The 22512-nt window shown below is 40.7% G+C and overlaps 1 protein-coding gene across 1 annotated transcript in view; it reads left to right on the top strand.

The window, feature by feature from the left end:
- Nucleotides 1-6582, top strand: part of atp9b (ATPase phospholipid transporting 9B) — a 320223-nt gene extending 313641 nt beyond the window's left edge. The window contains exons 29-30 of the mRNA XM_028817197.2: nucleotides 2950-2982; nucleotides 5027-6582. Of these exons, the coding sequence (XP_028673030.1) occupies nucleotides 2950-2982; nucleotides 5027-5163 (170 nt within the window). The 3' untranslated portion in view covers nucleotides 5164-6582. The remainder of the gene's footprint in view (nucleotides 1-2949; nucleotides 2983-5026) is intronic.
- The last annotated feature ends 15930 nt before the right edge of the window (nucleotides 6583-22512 follow it).

Here is a 22512-nt window from a genome sequence, read left to right as displayed (position 1 = left end):
TAGGATCTATCTATCTATCTATCTATCTATCTATCTATCTATCTATCTATCTATCTATCTATCTATCTATCTATCTATCTATCTATCTATCTATCTATCTATCTATCTATCTATCTATCTAGCCTACTATACCAAAATTAGTATCTATCTATCTATCTATCTATCTATCTATCTATCTATCTATCTATCTATCTATCTATCTATCTATCTATCTATCTATCTATCTATCTATCTATCTATCTATCTATCTATGTCATCTTCAGTTGTGCTTTTTTTGTTTTATTAAGGGATTAATGCTCCACATTGTAAAAATAGTATCTCTTTGTGTAATGTCCTCAATGGACTATTTTTGATTAAACTTCCTGCTGCAGTTTTCAGTTACATTTATGGAGTTCCTCTTCTGTTTTCCTTGGCATCTCGAGTCAATGCACAGGTGTTGCTACTTTTGTCCACTGCAGCCCTTCAATTATTTATTTATTTTCCTCTGATGTCCATGCCATCGTTACTTTAGCCACAACTCCTCTTGAAATGCTAGTGAGTAGAGACGCGCTCATTACTGAAACTCCAGCCAGATTTGACCCTACAAGTCACTGTGATGCTAGCCAATGTAATGAGTGTCACACCAGCATCTGAATCCATAACCATGCATGGCAAGATGGCAATTATGAAAACATGTGAAAAAGCAACTGATTTCGGTCAAATTTGTAAACTGTAATTTACTGAAGTTTTTCATTTCTGTTTTCAGTTACCTACAGTTAAGTGAGATCTCTGAATTTTCATTGACTTAAGAGTGTGGGCGCATGTGAGCGCTGCCCCCCACAGACTGGTATCCCATATCCAGGACTTGTGCCTTTCTTGCACTCAGTGCTGCTGGGACAGGCCCATTACTCTACAAGTAAATGGAAAAAGCATTTTAAGAAAATGGATGGGTAAAATTTCTAATTATAAGGCAAAATCGCATATAAACTGTAAGAATGTGTTTCCTGTGCAGAGATAAAAACCCTCAGTTAGAGAAATCCTTTGGAACAGAAGCATTAGGTAAAGCAATCAGCGATGCTGAGCATTTCAGATGAACACTGTAGTAGGTCAAAGGATGTTGTTTTCCTCATTGACAGTAATGACAACATTCAACATCGTGGGTTTACACTTATGCTTCACTTAGCAGATGCTTTTAATAAAAAAGACGATTTAGTGTGAAAGCTAGTAAACGGTCCGGGAACCAGCATACGCTTCGAATTATAGGTTTACTTAGTCATTATTGTCGCTTGAACAGAGTTTAGTGACATTCCTACCTTCATCTGCTAATCAACATGCATCACATCACCACTTTCAGGCACCATCATTAGTGTGTATAACTACCTACCTCAAACCTTATGTTGTGAGATCAACAGACAAATATAAGACATGAATTTACATTACACTCGTTAGGATGATCTTCTCTTACAGTTTTTTTTGCATAATATATTTAACCTCTTGGTGCTTCCGTGCATATAATATTGATAACCAGTTTAGCACATAAATCAGGGTGTTGGGGGGCCACGGTGGCTGCAGGTTTTCATTCCAACCAGTTTCCTAATTAGAAGACAGTTCTTACTGATAACAGAACTTTGTATTTAACTAAATGGCTTATTAGTGCTTACTTTCATCCAAGACAAATTTTAGTTACATTATAGAGTTTCCTTCCCTGAGGACATTATCCATATGTTTTGCGGACCGGAACAGATTCTTTCTTCTCGGTCATTCCCTTTTCTCACTTATTAATTTCTAAACATTTTATTAGCATAAATACTTCATGAAGTAAATTCACCAAAGTAAATAGAACATAGTTAGTTGGAGAACTGGTGCTTTCTTTGTTACTACCTAGTGGCTGGATAAGAAAACAGGACACAATTAAAACCTAAATTCAGGAGTTTAAAACCAAAATAGTCAATTAAGGGTTCTGATTCATAAGAAGTGAGTTACCTAAAAGGAATCCCAAAAAACACATTGATTTAACAGTAAATAAAATATGTTCAAATTAAGAAACCTGTAGTCACTATGGCCCTTCAGATGTGTGAGTGAGGATCCCTCCTGTAAATAAAAGATTTGGACTCTGTTTGCCTTTGGAAGTGTTAACTTGATACGTTAACATAATTTTATTCTTAAAAGGCTTGTCTTTGACTGCTGCAGAGATAGCAGTGAACATAATATCTGAAACTTTACTGTCTACATAGACAATGCATGACCCCCGGTCTACCAGTAGATGGCAGTGATGGCACATGATCGATATTTTACAAGAAAAATTAGGTTTTCAGAAAAATGAGTCGTGTCAGGAAGTTGGTTTAAAAAATGAACCAATTCCCAGGTAATAATTAAACTAATTGAGTGTGTGAGTGAGTATGGCAGAACAGATCCTTAGGCAATGACCCTGACACCTATGGTATAAAGTGTCTGCTTTCAGTCAGCGTTCACTCATATGCTGTTTCAGTTTTAACAGGCACAGAAGTGTATAGAGAAGGGAAGACGTCAAGCCAGCGCCAAGCAACTTGTGGTCACATTCAAAGCTTACTTTAAAAAATATCATTTGCAACAGGTTCATTTGTACAGAAGCAAGATTTTGATTCAATGCTAAGCATTTTATTTATACATTCTTTTTTCTGTGGTCTCTGCTAGCACTTTAAACATTCTTGTTCTAAACTGCTTGCTTATTTGCTATGTTAGTATACTACATCTCTTCTTGACATGTAGAGAGTTTGTGATTTTCTTCTTCAGCTTTTAATATGCATGTCTAGCACTTTATGGCATTTTACAGAGTGTGTTTTTAATATAATGCAATTTTCAGTTTAATTCAAAGCAGGTAGAGTAAGCGGGCTTTGGGGATAATGGGTACTGATTGATTTCTTGTTGAAATTCTCTCTTTAAGTCTGTCTTCTTTTCCTTGCTTTTCCTTGCTATTTTTCCACTCATCAGGTATAGGCAGAGTGTCTTTTGGAGCTTTCTTAGGTAGGTGTCTTTACAATCTAGGAATGCTTTTTTTCATCGTTTTAAAGAAATCCATCCCTCATGCACTTTACTACTGTGTGGCAATGCATTTTAAAGTATTTATTTTTAGGAGAACTCTAATTCTTGAGGATTATGAGTAAACTACTGAATAGCAGAAACGATTGTACAGTGTCAGCATGCTATTGTGTTTAGAGCGTACTGTAAAATGTGCTGCAATTAAATAATAACAAAATTGCATTTATTAACAGTTGTCATGAAAAACAATTCTGTTACCTAACATCACTTCACATCCTTCTAATGGAGTTTAATAAGACTTAAAATGGCTGGTTGATAAGATTAAAAAATGTGTGATATACAGTAGATTTTAGTTTTAGATTTTAAGTATTTCAAATGCAAACCTCTGTCTCCCTTTTCACTGATTTTGATATTTATTGGTAGCAAGCAGGCCATTCATTTTGTTATTAATGATATAGATAGATAGATAGATAGATAGATAGATAGATAGATAGATAGATAGATAGATAGATAGATAGATAGATAGATAGATAGATAGAGAAGGTGCTATATAAAATAGATCAATATGAAAGGTACTAAAAGATAGATAGATAGATAGATAGATAGATAGATAGATAGATAGATAGATAGATAGATAGATAGATAGATAGATAGATAGATAGGAAAGGCACTATATAATAGATGGATAGATATGAAAAGCAGTGTATGATAGAGAGATAGATAGTGAGACAGATAAGATAGACAGACAAAGGGTATTGTATGATAAATAGATACTCAAGTGCGTTGGATGAATGTTTATTTTTTCAAAGTAACTTTTTTAATAAAAAATAAGAAAAAATACAAAGCTTTAATATATTCAATTAACAAACACTCAATGTAAATAGCTAGATATGAAAGGGCCTGTGTAATAAACTGATTTGTAGATAGATGGATATGAAAGGACCTTTATCATAGACGGGCAGATGGATATGAAAGGACTTGTAGAATTAATGGATGGATGAATAGAAAGATATGTCAGTGGTTTATTTAATAATGAAAAATCCATCCATCCATCCATCCATTATCCAACCCGCTATATCCTAACACAGGGTCACGGGGGGTCTGCTGGAGCCAATCCCAGCCAACACAGGGCACAAGGCAGGAAACAAACCCCGGGCAGGGCGCCAGCCCACCACAGATAATGAAAAATACAAAACTAATATATTCAATTAACATACACTTTATGAAAGGGCCTATTTAATAGATAGATAGATAGACAGATGGATATGAAAGGACTTGTATAATTAATATATAGATATGTATATTTCTAAATTTAACTTTATTTAATAAAAATAAAAAACACAAGACTAATGTATTCATTTAGTATACAATCAGAGAGATGTGAAAGGACCTATATGTTTGATAGGTATGGCAGATGCTGTGTAATAGATAAGTAGCTATGAAAGGACATATAAAATAAATAGATCTGAAAAGGCACTATATATTTAATAGTTTATTATTAATTGCTGTAACAGTGATGCATGTTCATTACAATGTGCAAATATCTGTACACTTTTTTAAAGTTAATCTACATTTCATATTCCTAAACAGCCCACTGTCCTAGTTTGAGAGTAGAGCACACATTTTGAAAGCAGAATTTAATGTTTCCTCTAAACAATTTTTACTTTTCTTTTAACAAGATCACTTATTTTATTTTATTTTTTGTATGATTGTGTATTTATTTATTTGTTTTAACTGAAACATTACAATGGATGAGGGTCTTCTAGGACACTGGCTTTGACTAACAGCAAAGTAAAAGTAGACATCCAGGGGGCTGTGAGATGAAAGTTTGTGGTGAGGGTGCCTGGCGCTGGTCCTGGGATGATTTTCAAACATGTAAGTTTTGCCAGATGAGTACCTTGTACGTTTTTTAAAATTCTATTCATCCTTGTCCAGCCCAGATTGAATTTCAGCGTGCTCCTTGTAGGGTGACATGACACTTGCCACAGCTAACATTCTTTTTTTTCTTTTTCCTCCCGCTCTTCTCTAGATGTCGCCTTCATCACAACCCTGACCTTCCTATGGAAAGTGTCGGCGATAACTGTTGTAAGCTGTCTTCCTCTTTACATCCTGAAGTACTTGAAGCGCAAGTTCTCTCCACCAAGTTATTCCAAGCTTACCTCATGAATCTGACTGGATGTCTTATTGTGACACTTTTTCATGGACGCGTCACTGGGTGCCCGAGAAGGCAAGAATGTCTTTGATTGGGTGAAAACCAGACGGGTGGACAGGCAAAGCGTATATCCAGGCAGAGCACAAAATGGAGAGAGGGTTTCCCATGGGTGGAAGACGGTGTGCAGGAATGGACCTTATTAAATGAAGAAACGCAACTGGAATCCGCGTTTTAAACTGTTTAGATTGTCTTTGGTTATTTTTCATTTTGTTTTTAAGAGCCATTGAACTCCTCTGCCAATGCTTTTTTTTTTCTTTATCAAGTTCATTTACCATAAAAGACAGATACCTTTGCAAGTGGCAACTTTTTTCTTTTTTTATATATCTGGAATCATTAACATTAGGATCTCATGACTTTAGAATGCTTTTCCATAAAGTGTTTCGCTGCTAACCCGATTTAACTCGTCAGACGACAATTATTAATAATATTGCACTAAGGTTATTAAGTACAGATTTCTGGGAGCACTGTGTTATTTGTTCTGGGAACAACGGTATTGAGTACATTTCCAGCACTCCTTTTTTGTGAAAATTTATGAGGAAAAAACAAAGCCGAAAATGTGCGAGAGTTGCACAAAGTAAGAAGAGGCACATTCTGCTTTTCTGGTTTGCACAGATTCCCTGTTTTATTTTGCATATCTTGTGTTCCAAGCATACAGTTTTGTGCACTTTTCTAAATCGAATATCGTTTTCCCCAAGCCTAGTTATAGAGAGAGCGATTTGTGTGTGTGTGTGTGTGTGTGTCTGTGTGTGCCCGCCATGGCATGGCTAGATTTATTATCTGCGTGACATTTTGATTAATAATGACTCATAAATCTTGGATTCATCTTTACTTCTATTTCTCAGGTAGAAAATATCTTCCTTAAGCTTTGGTGTAATTTTCACAGAAATGCTATTCAGGAAATTCAGAAAAGCTAAAGAGTGCATCCGTTTCAGAGTGTGCACCAAGCACTTGACGGCTTTGCATTTTTAGGTTGCTTAAAGTTACTAGAGGCTCCCAGCTTTATTTAATTTTTTGTATTACTTAACATTGAAATCCCACTCCATATTTACAGTTGAACTCAAATCTTGTGCTTGACTCTACAGTAAGAGAGCATTTTACGGTATTCATTTCATCAGTGTTCGACTTCCCGACGATCAGTCGTGCTGATCACATCATTCCAGTTGAAGCTGTTTCATTTTATTGAAGTAAGTTCTTGATTTAGTTGTATGTTTTTTTTTTTTTTTGGACGGGGGGGTTGGTTGGTTGGTTGGTTGGTTGGGGGGGGGGGGTGTTCTTTGTATTTATGAATTCTGCTCTTGGTTAAACAGCAATAAATTTCATTTTCTTTTTTTTTGTCCCTTTTTCAAAAAATAAAAATCCATCCTTGTCATTTGTGGAAATGTGTGGAATTCCCTCACTTAATCTCCGTATGTCGACTTTCACGGTAAGCGCCATCCTAGATAGATAGATAGATAGATGTTTTAGTGTAGTCGGCAGGATTAGATAGATAGATAGATAGATAGATAGATAGATAGATAGATAGATAGATAGATAGATAGATAGATAGATAGATAGATAGATAGATAGATAGATAGATAGATAGATACTTTATTAATCCCAAGGGGAAATTCACATTCTCCAGCAGCAGCATGCTGATGCAATAAATAATATTAAATTAAAGAATGATAATAATGCAGGTGAAAAACAGACAATAACTTTGTATAATGTTGTCCAGTGAACAAATCCACATAAAATAAAGTGATAGGAGTGATCAATAAATAAAAATAGAAAAATAAAAGTAGAAAAGTACACATACACATTCAGTCATGCACGGAGCTGCTGAAAAGGCTGCCACTCTCGGCGGCGCCGGATGTAAATCACTTTACTTGTCCATATTCACCTAACGTGAGTCTGAGGAGGTAAACGGTGACTACACGATAGGGACATGCGCTCCAAGTAAAAGTCCATATTTTTAATAAATTTGCAAAAACCTCAAGTAAACTTTTTTCACGTTGTCATTATGGGGTGTTGTGTGTAGAATTCTGAGGGAAAAAAATTAATTTAATCCATTTTGGAATAAGGCTGTAACATAACAAAATGTGGAAAAAGTGATGCGCTGGGAATACTTTCCGGATGCACTGTATGTATGTATGTGTAGGCACATCAGTTGGGGTCGATTAGCTGATGCAGGTACCCGGCTCTTTATTTCCTGACTAGAAATTGCAGGACTGATAGATTCCACTTGTCTCTGATACCGTTTATCCATCGATGCTGGTCGTCTGTTGGTGGACACTGAAACGAGAAACATCAGGTTTGGAGTACAAATGAAAATCAGCAGTTAAACATTTGTAGTTCATTTGCACGAACGTAATGTGTCCGCGTCATTAAGCGAGTAAACCCACTACAGTCAGTAAAAGTTAATTTCAGGTTTTTTCAAATTCCTTTGTGATGCCATCAATCGGAAATATTAGGTTTGTGTACAGTTTGAAGCTGTCTCTGAGAATGATCAAACCTATTTCAGGAGGCAAGACTTTGGAAAGAAATGTGCTGTCCATTGTAATGAGTTCTCTATCCGACTGTCAAATGGTGATTACCTTAGACGACAAGTTTGTCCTGTAGGACTTGGTCACCTCCTTAAAGACGCTGGACCTTTGACTCTCTGCTTCAGCCTGGACTACTGTGTGCGCCCCAGAAATGGTGACTAAGCTTTTACTGGACTACACTTGGGTGTGCCTCTTGCCATCTTATTTGACATGGTTGATTTTTAATCGATTTGACAGCCTTCAAAAATGGCTGTCTTGAAGTTTAAACATTGTATGTTTTAAAATTGTCAACTCTTAAGTGGCTATAATAAAATTTAAGATAGCGTATCTGTATCAGTGCGCAAAGTTTTTACCATTTCAACTCATTTGGAATGAAGTGCCCCCGTTGTACATAGCAGAAGGTGAGTGCCGCTGTTCAGTCACTCGACTTCATTTACTGGAGCCCGGTGCAGAATGGACAGGGTCGTTTCATTTTGACAGAACCTCCTCCACTCTCGACACATTATCTGAAATGCAGAAGTTCAAAATGACAAATGTAATGCGGCAAGTGTCACAAGCGGAATGTGTTTAACAGTTGAAGACAAAAAAAGAAGAAAATGGCACATTTAGTATTAGTACAGTTCACAGAAAATAAAATTTCTACAGCACCTGGATCTATGTAGGAAGTTTGAAGTCCAAGTGTACTGGAGCTGAGCATCTGGGCAACCCGCACTTCACAGTCCAAACCATCAAGGCGGAGATCTTAGGATGGCATTTCACAAATGAGGAGTGAGAGTCCTCTGGTCATCACAGTGTAGCTCAGACAGGTAAATGTGAAAGGTGCCATATTCAATAGATAGGAACATACACAAAGGACCAGGATAGATTTAAAAAGCATATAGATAGATGTGAAAGGCACTATATAATAGACACATACCAATATTAGTATAGTAGGCAAGATAGATAGATAGACAGATACACAGCATTATATGATAAACATTCATCCAATGCACTTGAGTATCTATTTTTTCAAAGTAACTTTTTTTAATAAAAAATAAAGAATACTGTACAAAGCTTTAATATATTCAATTAACATACACTCAGTTTATATAGCTAGATATGAAATGACCTGTGTAATAAACTGATTTGTAGATAGATGGATATTTCTTGACATATTTAATTCTTTATGCTCAAATATCATTGTTTTTAATTTTTATCCTCACGTTTCACAATTTATTTTTTTGCTTATTTATTTTGTCCGAAAACTTCCTCCATCGCCTTCTACGATATCTCTGTTCCTGATTTCCTTTAACGCACCAGCAGAGGGCGCCTTACTCGCTCTCCAGCTACAGAGCCTTCTGCCGGCTGCGTGCGCGTTCTCGTCATATTAATGTGAACGTGTAGCCAGGGTGGGCGCACACTGGACTGGTCTCCGTTCTGCCTGCTTTGTGCCACTTGCTGTGGGCCGGTGTATGGCACCGCTAGAGAAAACCTGACACGGCCGCACGTGAAAGGTCTCTGCAAATCCTTTAAGCCAGCGGTTCTCAAACTGTGGTCCGCGGACCCCCAGGGGTCCGCGAGACGACCGTAGGGGGTCCGCAGAAAGGGTGAAAATTGCTTACAATTAATAACTTCTTCGCTAAACGCCATTTTATCCAATCGGATAATGCGAATAATAATCAACTCGCCCCTCACTACTGTTTATATTCTATATATAGTATATATATGTCTATTAAGAACTATTCTACGATGACGTCATTATAGACACAGCCTGTAATCGTGCACATCCATCCATTATCCAACCCGCTATATCCTAACCACAGGGTCACAGGGGTCTGCTGGAGCCAATCCCAGCCAACACAGGGCGCAAGGCAGGAAACAAACCCCAGGCAGGGCACAGTTTATGATTAATTATTAAGTTATACAGTGGTAATTCTTGCTTGTTAAATTGTTTTTCGTACGCCCAACTAACGTATGGATAAATATTTGAAGCGTAAGCGGATATCTGAAGAAGAGCACGGGGGTAATGGAAATAGTGGCGATGAACTGAGACATGATGCCGAAAGAGAGTCCGCACCGTGTAATGCAAAATTACGTAAATATGATCCTGAATATTTACAATTCGGATTTATACCGTACAAAGACAACAGTGATCAGCCACAATGTGTCATTTGTTTAAACGTGTTATCGAACGAAAGTTTGAAACCTGCTAAACTGAAGCGCCATCTTGTAACAAAGCATAATGAACTAAAAGACAAACCCGTTGATTTCTTCAAACGTCGAGCAGAAGTGTATGCAAATCAGCAGAAAATTATTAGCACTGCGACAACAGTGAATGAAAAAGCTCTTAAGGCTTCGTATATTATGGCAATGCGAATAGCTAAGAGCAAAAAAGCACACACGGTTGCGGAGAGTTTGATTATGCCAGCGGCTTTAGAAATATGCGAGATAATGTTAGGAAAAGAAAGCAGCCGAAAATTACTGTCTATACCAGTATCAAACGATACCATCAGAAGGCGAATTTGCGACATGTCCAATGACATCCAATTACAATTGGTTGAGCGCCTACAAAGCAGTACATTTGCCATACAGTTGGACGAAAGTACCGATATTGCAGGCCAAGCGCAGTTACTGGTCTACGTTAGATATTGCTTTGACAATGATGTGGTCGAGGACTTTCTGTTCTGCAAACCTGTGCCACTTAGAACGACAGGTGAAGATTTATTTGCAATGCTAAATGATTTCTTCATTGCTAACAAGCTTGAGTGGTCCAGCTGTATTGGAATTTGTACGGACGGAGCTGCAGCAATGACAGGTCATAAAAGTGGGGTTGTTGCACGCGTACGAACTGTTTCTCCGAATATTATTTCCACACATTGCATGATTCATCGCGAAGCTCTTGCTAGTAAGAATTTAAATGAATCCTTCGGTGAAGTGCTAAATACATGCATTAAACTAGTTAATTGGATAAAGTGCAGACCGTTGAATGGACGACTGTTTGCTGCACTGTGCGAAGAAAGCGGCTCAGATCATCGACATCTGCTGCTACACACAGAGGTTCGCTGGTTGTCACGCGGAAAGGTACTTCAACGTGTCTTCGAGCTTCGCAGTGAACTGGCATCATTTTTGATGGACAGAAACTCAGAGCTGGTGAAGTTTGTTTCAGATAATGTATGGCTTGCAAAATTGGCTTACCTGGCTGATATCTTTTGTCAACTTAATGCACTTAACACATCACTGCAAGGCAGAGATTCAAGCGTGTTGAAAACAACAGACAAGATAACTGCCTTCAAGAAAAAGTTGAGAATATGGAAGACACGAGTACAAAATAAAAGCTGTGATATGTTTGAACTGTTAACTGAATTTCTGAATGAAAACAATATGGCCATTGATAACTTGGCAACAGATATCTTTGACCATTTGTCGGCGATGGAAGAATACTTTGACAGGTACTTTCCAACAGATAACATTGCAGATTATGACTGGATCAGAAATCCATTCAGTTGTCAGCTTACCAACTTGACCGGGAAGGAAGAAGAACAGTTGGCTGAATTGTCTAGTGACAGAAGTCTCAAACTTAAATTTCAAGAACAAACATTGACCGCGTTTTGGTGCAACGTTAGGAACGAGTATACGCTTTTAGCTGAGAGAGCACTGACTGTGCTGGTCCCATTTGCAACTACCTACCAGTGCGAAGCATCGTTCTCAGCATTAGCTGTGATAAAATCTAAGTTTAGATCACGTCTCCAGGTGGAAGATGACATTCGAGTGTGTCTATCAAAAATCTCACCAAGGATAGACCTTCTCTGCCGACAAAAGCAAGCCCACACATCTCATTAGTTTCTATGAGTATTAGAGTCTAATGTAATTGTATTTGTAATACATTTGAACATATTAAATAATTAAAACGTTTACCACTGGTAGGGAGCCATAAAATTAATAGTCTTATTCTTTATTATTAAATGAACAATGTTGTATTGTAGTTATGCAGTATGAGTATTAAGCACTAAATATTGTAGTTGTAGTTGTTTTGCATTTTTTGTTTTTGCTAAGCAGGTTTTAGTCCTGTGACTGTCGTATGACACTGTATCATTGACTGTCAATAGTTAGTGTTGTTATGATATGACTACAAAGAATGATTTATTTTATAAAGTCGACTTCAGATAAAAGAAGTTTACACTTTATGCCTGTGGCTATGCTATTATAATTTGGGTTGACAAATCAGGCCGCATCAGGGGTCCGCGAATATTGTATGGCTTGTAAAGGGGTCCCAGGACTGAAAAAGTTTGAGAACCCCTGCTTTAAGCGGTGTGGTGATTCCGCGGTGCTTGTTTTTGAACCTTTGAGTTTACTGGCCTCTCCGAGCCCAACTATGGATGGATGCTAGCTGGATGACAAAACATATTTATGGAAAGACGTGGCGGCATCCGCCCTTCTGCTTTTGTTTCCACCCATTAATTTGTCCTGATGGTAGACCTGGACGGAATGCCGATCTAGCAGCGGACACGCGCTCGTGTGATGTCAGCAGGGGGCCAGATAAGGAAGGGATCCTCCGCTCCTCCTGCTGCAGTGGCTGGGACACGCTGGATGCTTTTAAAGCTGAAGGTGGCCAGAGATCACCTCTGCTGTCCTCGTCTGGTCAAAAAAAAAAAACGGAAGAACAGAAAAATCTGCCAGGATGGCCAGTCCATGGGGCTCCACAGCTGCGCTTTAGTAATCAAACGCTTTAAATCAAGAATATATGTTTTTGGCTTGGCCTGCGAGTCTACACAACGAAGAACTGCAATGATATGTCAGCACAATTTAAATTCATTTTGGTACAAATTAAGTAAAACATGAAGAGCAGCTGCCATCCTCCGTCCGATCGTCTGCGTGCAGTAGTGGCGTATGACCAGCAGATGGTGCCCTTGCACCTCGCACTATTGACGACAGGCGCTAACGGCGTAAAGCGGGGAGCGGTGCAAACGTGCGAGACGCAAAACTTCAGATCTGCTTGAGATACGTGGACCATCTTGTTGACTTTCTTTCATTTTTTTTCTTCTTGTCAAAAGTTTCAATGCAATTTCAAAGCTAAATAAATCTTTTATCGGAATCAAAAATGGTGAGCGCAGAGACCACATGGTGAATACTTTCATTGCCCTTCAGACAGCGCACGAGTAATTGTGTTCTGTTATTTCCTCCTCTCTACTGTTTTATTAATACTTGGCTGACCTCTTTATCCAAGGAGACTTAACAAAATTAGCGATACGATTAGTTGGATTTTTTGTTTCTTTCCATTTGGAGCACAGACAGGTGAAGTGACTTTCTTATGGTCACACAGTGTCAGTAGCTGGATTTCAACACACAACCTCGGGGTCTGAAGTCCAAAGCCTTAACCGCAACGACTGTCATCTCACTTACTGGATCCTCAAAATTCGGTGACTCCTTATCTCCTATAATAAATTTATCGCTGGTGCTCTATATGGGTTGTTCCGTTATCTGGCATAATAAACTTTATTACTGATGCCCTGCATGTGTATCCCCTTCTCTTCTATAATAAACTTTATTGCTGGTGCCCTATATGGGTGACCAGTTATCTCCTAAAATAAAACTCATTACTGGTTGCACAGTCGGGATTCTTAATCCTCGCCCGTTGTCCCCCAGCACTTTTGGAGAGTTTTCTGCCCACACCCCTTAAAGACATGATGGTTAGCGGCTCTGAATTCTCCCAGTTTGAGCTACTGTGGAGGACTGGTGTCCCGTCCTGGCTCGGTTCCCGCTTTGCGCCCGACACTCCGGTTTACGAGCTGCTTATCTGTATGGCGACTGCTTCTTCACGGTCTCCAATTACTTAATACACGTTAGCACGACCGAATATTAAACAACTGACGTATTCATTTGCGTTATTAAACTTGATTTGTGTTTGAAAAATAAGCGTTCCACATTTTGGGCCATCAGAGATACAAACGAGTAACATCATATTGGCCCACTTTCATTTTCAGAATCTTTGTTAAATTGCAGTTGAGTTATGCCAGGCCCAACACGGGTTCCTGGGTCAAATTGACTGGCAAAACTCCGTGGCACACTCCCATGTCTCATTAATGGGATGTTTACTGGGCCCTGGAAAGGGTCAAATCGCGTTGGGCCGGACAAAACTGAACTGCGGGTTAATAAAGGAATCTGTCTTGTCACAAAACTGGGGGACACGCGAATTCACGTGTTTATATAACCTAAGAAGTGTTAGGAGGCCTTCGCATTGTGATGCCTTGCTCAACGCCAGCTATTTATCTGTTATCCCAAATCAGGATCGGGGCCAATAACAACCCAGCCATCCAATTTTATGGTAACGGGTTTTCCGTTTACAGATTCGCTGGCTATGGTGCTTTCTCTCGTAGTTTAAAGTCGTAACTGTTTGAAATTTCCGTTTGCAGCCAAATCTCCGCGGTAATTTATCGAATCTTTTGGGATACGCTGCATTTCCACGTTTGGCCACAAGATGTCACTGTTAGCCTGTGCGGCTGCTGCGTTCAGTCGCGGTGTCAGAGAAAAGCCGCCAGTGCCGAGTGCGGCTGTCTGATCTGATCCATCAAGCAATTAACATCCTGACTGCATGGGTTTCGTTTTCCAATAATATCGGAAGATTTATTTTTATTTTATATATATTTTTTATCTTCTTCATTAAATTATGTTGTAGCATAACAATATCATAATAAAAATTCGAAATTCAGCATTTTGAAATAAAAATCCAAAGGAACAAAATTCCAGTGCCGAACTCGGTATGATGTCAAAGTACAGCGCTGGTCAGGCGGGCCCGAGCGAGAGCTGTACTTTGATTGGTGGCATAAACCTTTGGCCATCAAATGCCACATTTAGAGCAGAAACTTCAGATGCGGGCTCCTAATTTTGAATTCCGAGTTTATAGAATTAAAGTCGTCGCTTTGCACAGGAATTCTGGGCAACTTTTTCTGGCACTCGCAGTCGCCGTGCACAGTCGCAACTCTGAGCATGCGCACGAGCCGCGGGACTTCATTGTGCTTGCCCGTTCTGCGGACGATTTCGTAAGAAGGTCCAACTATTCGTTTTTTAAGACCTTTCACCAAATGGCTTACTTAGTCAATTTTCGCAATCTTTCATAAAATGTTCCAGCTAGTTGTTTTTCGTAATCTTTCGCAAAATGGTTTGCTTAGTCATTTTTCATAAAAAGGTTTTTTTTTTAACGTTCTCTTATAAAATGGTCCAACGAGACATTTTTTATGTTCTTTCATGATCCACCTACTCCTTTTTCAGAATCTTTCATCAAAAGGTCCAGCTAGTTCTTGTTTTCGCAAAATGGCTGCTTAGAAATTTTTCACAATCTTTCATAAAAAAGGTCCAGCTAGTCACTTTTCATGAATTTTTGAAAGAAAGACATCCAGCTACTCATTTTCGTTGATCTAACTGTAAAAAGTCGACTTGCACACATCGTCACATTCACAGGCCTGCTCTACGAGCCCCACTAGAGTCTCCTGTCCTCGCCTGCCACACTGTCTAAGGTGATCTCCACCAATCCAAGGACATCTGGAGTGTCCGGTCCTGTCTCCACATCTGCCTCTTCTGGTGTTTTTGTTCTGTAATATGAATGACACCATCTGAAGGAGATGCTTGACCAGCACAGGAGCCAAACACCCCACAGGGTCACACCAGTCTGCTCTCAGGGCCGCCTGTGGCCCACCACACCAACTCTCCACGATGATGATGATGATTCTGGGTTTCCTCTTTTGGAATTCATAACATCATTTCTCCGTCTCTAATGATCTGATTACTCGCATTAATATCTGCGTGGCTTCTGTGAGGGGGTCTTCACACTGAGGTTGTGTCACCTGGCAGTTTTATGGTTTTGTTTGCACATCTGCTATGTTTACCTGTCAGAGACGAGCAATAGAAGAAATTTAAAAATGCTGTTTCTCCTACGTCTCTCCTTGGCACCTTCATGTGTCTCAACCTCTGATGCCTACGTGTCCCCTCGGACATCTCTTCTCAGTATCTTTGTGCATCTCAACCTTTGTTCGCTGTCTGTCCCCTCAGTGGTCCTCCTGCACCTTTCCGTGTTACCCTTACAGAGCAACGTCTCTTGTCCTATGTGTCCCCTCAAAGTTCCTCCTACTCCTCTGTTTGGTCTCCTTATGCGTCTGCACCTCTCCTTGTTACCCTCCTATATCTCAAGGTCTCTTTCATTGCGTATCCCCTCAGTGTTCCTCCTCTCTTTATTACCCTCATGCGTCTCAATCTCTGTTGTCTATGAGTACCCTCAGCGGTCCTCCTACACCTCTCCTTAGTTTCCTTGTGCGTCTCAACCTCTCTTGTCCTGTGTGTCCCCTCAGCGGTCCTCTTACTCCTCTCCGTGGTCTCTTTGTGCGTCTCAACCTCTGTTGCCTCCAAGTACCCTCAGCAGTCATCCTACTCCTCCCCTTGGTCTCCTCGGTTTCCTTGTGCGTCTCAACCTCTCTTACCCTGTGTGTCCCCTCGGCATTCCACCTACTCCTTTCCTTGGTCTCCTCGTGCGTCTGCACCTCTCCTTGTTACCCTTGTGTGTCTCAATGTCTCTTTTACTACGTGTCTCCTCAATGTTTCTCCTCTTCTTGTTACCTTCATGTGTCTCAACCTCTGTTGCCTCCATGTACCCTCAAAGTTCCTCCTCCTCCTCTCCTTAGTTTCCTCATGTGTCTCAACCTCTTTTGTCCTGTGTATCCCCTCAGTGGTCCTCCTACTCCTCTCCTCAGTCTCCTCGTCTGCAGCTCTCCTTGTTACCCTCGTGTGTCTCAATGTCTCTTTCATTGCGTGTCCCCTCAGTGTTCCTCCTCTTCTTGTTACCCTCATGTGTCTCAACCTCTGTTGCCTCCATGTACCCTCAGTGGTCCTCCTACTCATCTCCTTGGACCCCTTGTGTGTCTCAATGTCTCTTGACCTGTGTGTCCCCTCAGTGTTCCTCCTACTCCTCTCTTTGTTTCCCTCATGTGTCTCAACCTCTCTTGTGTACAAGTACCCTCAGCGGTCCTCCTACTCTTCTCTTCGGTTTTCACATGTGTCTCAACCTCTTTTGCCCTGCGTGTCCCTTCAGTGGTCCTCCTACTCCTCTCTTTGGTCTCCTCGTCTGCACCTCTCTTTAGTTTCCTTGTGCGTCTCAACCTCTCTTGCCCTGCTTGTCCCCTCACTGTTCCTCCTCTCCTTAGTTCCCTTGTGTATCTCAACCTCTTTTGTCCTGTGTATCCCCTCAGTGGTCCTCCTACTCCTCTCCTCGTCTGCACCTCTCCTTGTTACCCTCGTGTGTCTCAAGGTCTCTTTCATTGCATGTCCCCTCACTGTTCCTCCCCTCCTTAGTTCCCTTGTGTGTTTCAACCTCTGTCTCCTCCAAGTACCCCCAGAGGTCCTCCTACTCCTCTCCTTGTTACCCCTGCTTGTCCCCTCGGTGTTCCTCCTCTCCTTAGTTTCCTTGTGCGTCTCAACCTCTGATGCCTACAAATATGCTCAGTGTTCCTCCTACACGTCTCCTTTTTGCCCTTGTGTGTCCTAATGTCTCTTGCCCTGCATGTCCCTACTCCTCGGTTTCCTCGTCTGCACCTCTCCTTAGTTTCCTTGTGCGTCTCAACCTCTCTTGCCCTGCGTGTCCCCTCACTGTTCCTCCTCTCTCTTAGTTCCCTTGTGCGTTTCAACCTCTGTTGCCTCCAAGTACCCCCAGAGGTCCTCCTACTCCTCTCCTTTAGTCCCCTCGTGCGTCTAAACCTTTCTCACCCGGCTCTTCTTCTCTTGATTGCGTTCCCCCAAATCTTCCCTCTCAGATTCTGTCATTTTGAGGCTCGCCTGCTATCATCCTTGTGATCACCATCAGAGGTAGATGGGCCCCCTTTCCCCCGCCGTGAAAACATCACTTGTGTTTTTGTGAATAATTCCCATCTTTGATGGCGACTCGGGTGGCGCCTTGTTAGTATTTAGCGACCTAACGTCACATTCATTTTGCTGTCATTGAAATTCTCCATTTTAACTCCTTTTTTAATAAAAATAGAAAATAAAACCACACCAATAACGTATCGTGTCATCATCCCTACCACCGAGCCAAACTGACCAATCAGATTGCCTGTGGGGCCCGGACACACCCACTCACTCACTCACACACACACAGTGGTGTTTTATCATGTAGCAGATACAGAAAAGCTGAACCCCTCAGCGATGGCCGACGCGTGTGGCAGACGTTTCTGTGGGATAAACTGGCATATTGCTGCCCCCTGCTGGTGCACTGACCCTCTTATCTGGAGAATTTCCTCTCTGCTATAATTTCAATTGAAATAATTGCTGGCAGATATAACAGAGTTTACAAAATGACATTCTCAAAGCCGCTTGAGCCATTTCAAGGTCACTGGGCGTACAAAACTATCCAAGGACCACCAGACGTATGGAAGGACCCCGGCGTGTATGAAGTGTAAGAACACCACCCCGTCCGCTCACACGCACAGAGTCACTCGGATTCAAACAGGGCCGCTTTAGTAACTCCAGTGGCATATCTGTGAAGCCGGAGCAGGACAAACCCACACAGACTGTGGGGGCAGCTGAAGACCCCACACGACCAGACACAAAGGGCATGAGATTCAAACCCAGGGCACCGATCCACAAAGTCCCAGTGTCCCCCCATAAGAATGCTGATTATGAAAGAAAGGCGGTTGTCCACGTAGAAGTTCCATTAGGTGTGAGCAGGCAATAAGGCAAACGATGGAGCAAAGTCACTCGTTGTCCCCTTCAATATTCAGTGTGACGGCCACCGTGATCTCCACTTTGGCTCTGCTAAAATAATATTGCTGTTATGTCAATAATTACACTTAAGCTCAGGGAAAGAGCAAAAGACCCCCACGGAGGAGGTAAGAGCAGGTGTCCGCTCTCTTTACTGGACCACAGCGTCCACAAAAGTGCTGCCCACCTCAGGCAGATCCGAGCGCTCGCTTCAGGGAGTGTGACACACTTTCAACAAAGCCAGGGAGGAGACACCTTGAATTATTAACAAAATGGCTTACAGCTCCCTCTTTGGTGAATTTGCCCCGCCTGAGGGGGCAGGCGATATCTTTGTGTAGGTCTGTCTGAATAATCGCCGTCCTCGTTGTTTAAGGGAGGCCATTGTTTGTAGCGTTACGTCTATTTATAGTGTGCCCAGCTCTCGACATTGTCCCCAACTTGCCTGGAGGGCCTGCCGTTTACGTGAACCTTTTGTTCTCCAGAAGCTTTTTATATGCAGGGTTGGATACGATAAAGAGACACAATCTGGCTTCAGGCTAAAGCTTTTTAGTGATATCAAACATAAATATTTAATTTTAGTATTTTTACTATTTCTGCATCTGTCTGCGCCTTTGCCTCTGGATGGACTGTCAATGTTTAGTTTATTCAAGCTGTGCTATTCATCTAAGATGGGTTAAAATCTAAATAATCCATAAAGACCTCAGCATTAATATATGTATGTTAATAATTGTACATGTCTCTGTTACATGCCATTTAGTATGGGATTCATAAAAGCTGTGCTAATGTTTGTGGTGCACCTTCTGTTGGAATGGTAACTGCAATGCAAATGTCTCTGTTATATGATGTTTGGTATGAGCACTTCCTTTACGAATGTAATGTTTGTGATGCGCCATCTGTTGGAATGACAAATGCAGTGTACATGTTCTGTTACACGCCATTTAGTATGGGATTCATAAAAGCAGTGCTAATGCTTGTGGTGCACCATCTGTTGGAATGACAACTGCAATGCAAATGTCTCTGTTCTATGACATTTAGTATGGGATTCGTAAAAGCAGTGTTAATGCTTGTGGTGCGCCATCTGCTGGAATGACAAGCACAGTGCACATGTTCTTTTATATGCCATTTAGTATGGGATTCATAAAAGCAGTGCTAATGCTTGTGGTGCACCATCTGTTGGAATGATAACTGCAATGCAAATGTCACTGTTCTATGACATTTAGTATAGGATTCGTAAAGGCTGTGCTAATGCTTGTGGTGTGCCATTTGTTGGAATGACAACTGCAATGCAGATGTCTCTGTTCTATGACATTTAGTATGGGATTCAAAAAAGCAGTGTTAATGTTTGTGGAATGACAACCGCAGTGCACATGTTCTGTTATATGCCATTTAGTATGAGATTCATAAAAGCAGTGTTAATGCTTGTGGCGCTCCATCTGTTGGAATGACAAATGCAATGCATATATCTCTGTTACATGCCATTTGGTATGGGATTCACAAAAGCAGTGCTAATGTTTGTGATATGTCATCTGTGGGAATAACATTTAATGCACTTTATTACTAAAAACGTTTTTGATACACCATCTATTGGAATGTACTTTGTAATGCATGTAGTAATAAAATGCACTGCATTTGTCATTCCAACAGATGGTACATCACAAACATTTATAGTAATAAAATGCATTACTACAAATTATTTTGTGATATGCCATCTTTTGGGATAACAAATGTAATGCATATATTTCTGTTATGTGCCATTTGGTATGGTATTCATAACAGCAGTGTTAATGTTTGTTATGTGCCATCTGTTGGAATGACAAAGGCAATACATTTTATTGCTAGAAATGTGTGTGGTGCACCATCTTTTGGATTGACTAATGCAATGCGTTTTTGTGCATCTCAAAACATTTTTAAGTAATATCTGTTGAAATAACAGAGACATAGCAACTGGCTGGACACACAGACAGACGCCCAATCATTTATCCTTTTATGATGGTGGATATCTGCTGTCTCTCAAAAATGCTAAAGCTAGACGCTGATATTCAGTAAATACTTATTTTGTCAAAACTGATTAGATTATGTGACATTGTAGTTAGTTTGGGTGCATCACAGCTCTAGAATCTCGATTTCCTCGGGGGGGGGGTCCAAAAACCTCCAGAATTGGTCAATAATACGGGAGTAAGGTGTAGTTCTGAAATATGCCTGTAGGTGATGTGTGCCTTCAGTCTGGTTAATCAGTGAACAGAGTGGCATTGTGCGGAGCTGGTCGAGTTTGGATTTCTGCGGTTTATTCTTCAATTGTGAAGGGGACTTGGGTGATTTATTTTTTTCCCTCCAAGCCATCACTTCAGATTTTTCAACAGACATTGTGTGATCGTACTTTGTGACGCTGGCGGACTTGTTCAAGTAAGGTTTGTACCCTGTGGTCAGACTGTTTGTTAATTACATTGAACTGCTGAGACGTCTGCAGGAAGGCATCAGGAAAGAAACTTCACACCAAAAGATTTCTTCACAGCGTTAATAGGGGCCAAATAACAAAAAAAGGGGCACCTTCACCAGATGTGACAGTGATTCAGTTCTCTCTGCGATGCCATATGGTGTTTAAGGGGAAGTGTCCGATGATGAATAGGAGGAAGTGGGTCCCTTGCGTTGACTTTTTTTGTTAAACAGTAATAAACCTCAACCCCCCCAGACATTTCTATCCTTGGCGGACTTTTCTCTCTCTTTCTAATGTCCCTTATAGTGACTTTACCCAGATTTATGCAATAAAGTCCCCAGGGGTCTCCAACATGGTTTTCATCCAACAGTTTTGCATGTTAGCCTCGTGTCCATCCACTGATCCATCTGCTGAACTTACAATAGTCTGACTGAAGGTCACTGGGACTGGGGACAGTTGTGGATGGGGTGCCAGTCCATCACAGCTCACATTTACACACAAGTGCCAGCTCACCTAACAGGCACAGGGCTGAGTGGCAGGAGGAAAAGAGGAGAATCGGGAGAAAATGATGCCATATCTGGGAAAGAACAGCACTAAGCTGGGTGCTACTGTGGATAGATTTGAAAGGCACTATATGATTGGTAGATATGAAGGGCACGATAGAAAGATAGATATGAAAGGGACTGTATGATAGATAAATATGAAAGGCACTATATGATTGGTAGATATGATGGGCATGATAGATAGATAGATAGATAGATAGATAGATAGATAGATAGATATGAAAGGCACTATATGATTGGTAGATATGAAGGGCACAATAGATAGATAGATAAATATGAAAGGCACTATATGATAGATAGATATGAAAGGCGCTATATGATTGGTAGATATGAAGGGCTAGATAGATAGATAGATAGATAGATATGAAAGGTGCTATATGATTGGTAGATATGAAGGGCTAGATAGATAGATAGATATGAAAGGCACTATATGATTGGTAGATATGAAGGGCACAATATAATAGATGGGAAGAGGGACGTGGACAGCAGACAGGCTTGGGCAGATCTGTGGACGATGAAGTTTAATGTCACTAAATGTAAAGTGTTACATATAGGAATTAAAAATGTGAGGTTTCAATACACAATGGCAGGTCACTATAAACTACCAGACAGTGTTCACTCTCCATTAAGAAGGCTAACAGAATGTCAGGTTATATAGCGCCTTGATGTGTGGAGTACAGGTCACAGGAGGTTCTGCCCAAGCTTTATAACACACTGGTGAGGCCTCGTCTGGAGTTCTGTGTGCAGTTTTGGTCTCCAGGCTACAAAAAGGACACAGCAGCACAAGAGAAGGTCCAGAGAAGAGCGACAAGGCTGATTACAGGACTACAGGGGATGAGTTAGGAGGAATGATGAAGAGATCTGAGCCTTTACAGTATAAGTAAAAGAAGAATAAGAGGAGACCTGACTGAAGTGTTTAACATTATGAAAGGAATTAGTGCAGTGGATCGAGACGGTGACTTCAACAAGAACACAGGGGCACAGCTGGAGACTTGTTAAGAGTACATTTCTTTACACAGAGATCCATAGACAAATGGAATAAGTGACCAAGGAGTGTGGTAGACAGGA

This window comes from Erpetoichthys calabaricus, chromosome 13, assembly GCF_900747795.2.
Source record: "Erpetoichthys calabaricus chromosome 13, fErpCal1.3, whole genome shotgun sequence".
NCBI classification, from domain to species: domain Eukaryota; kingdom Metazoa; phylum Chordata; class Cladistia; order Polypteriformes; family Polypteridae; genus Erpetoichthys; species Erpetoichthys calabaricus.
Note: the sequence above shows the minus strand (reverse complement) of the source record. Positions and strands in the feature narration are given on the sequence as shown.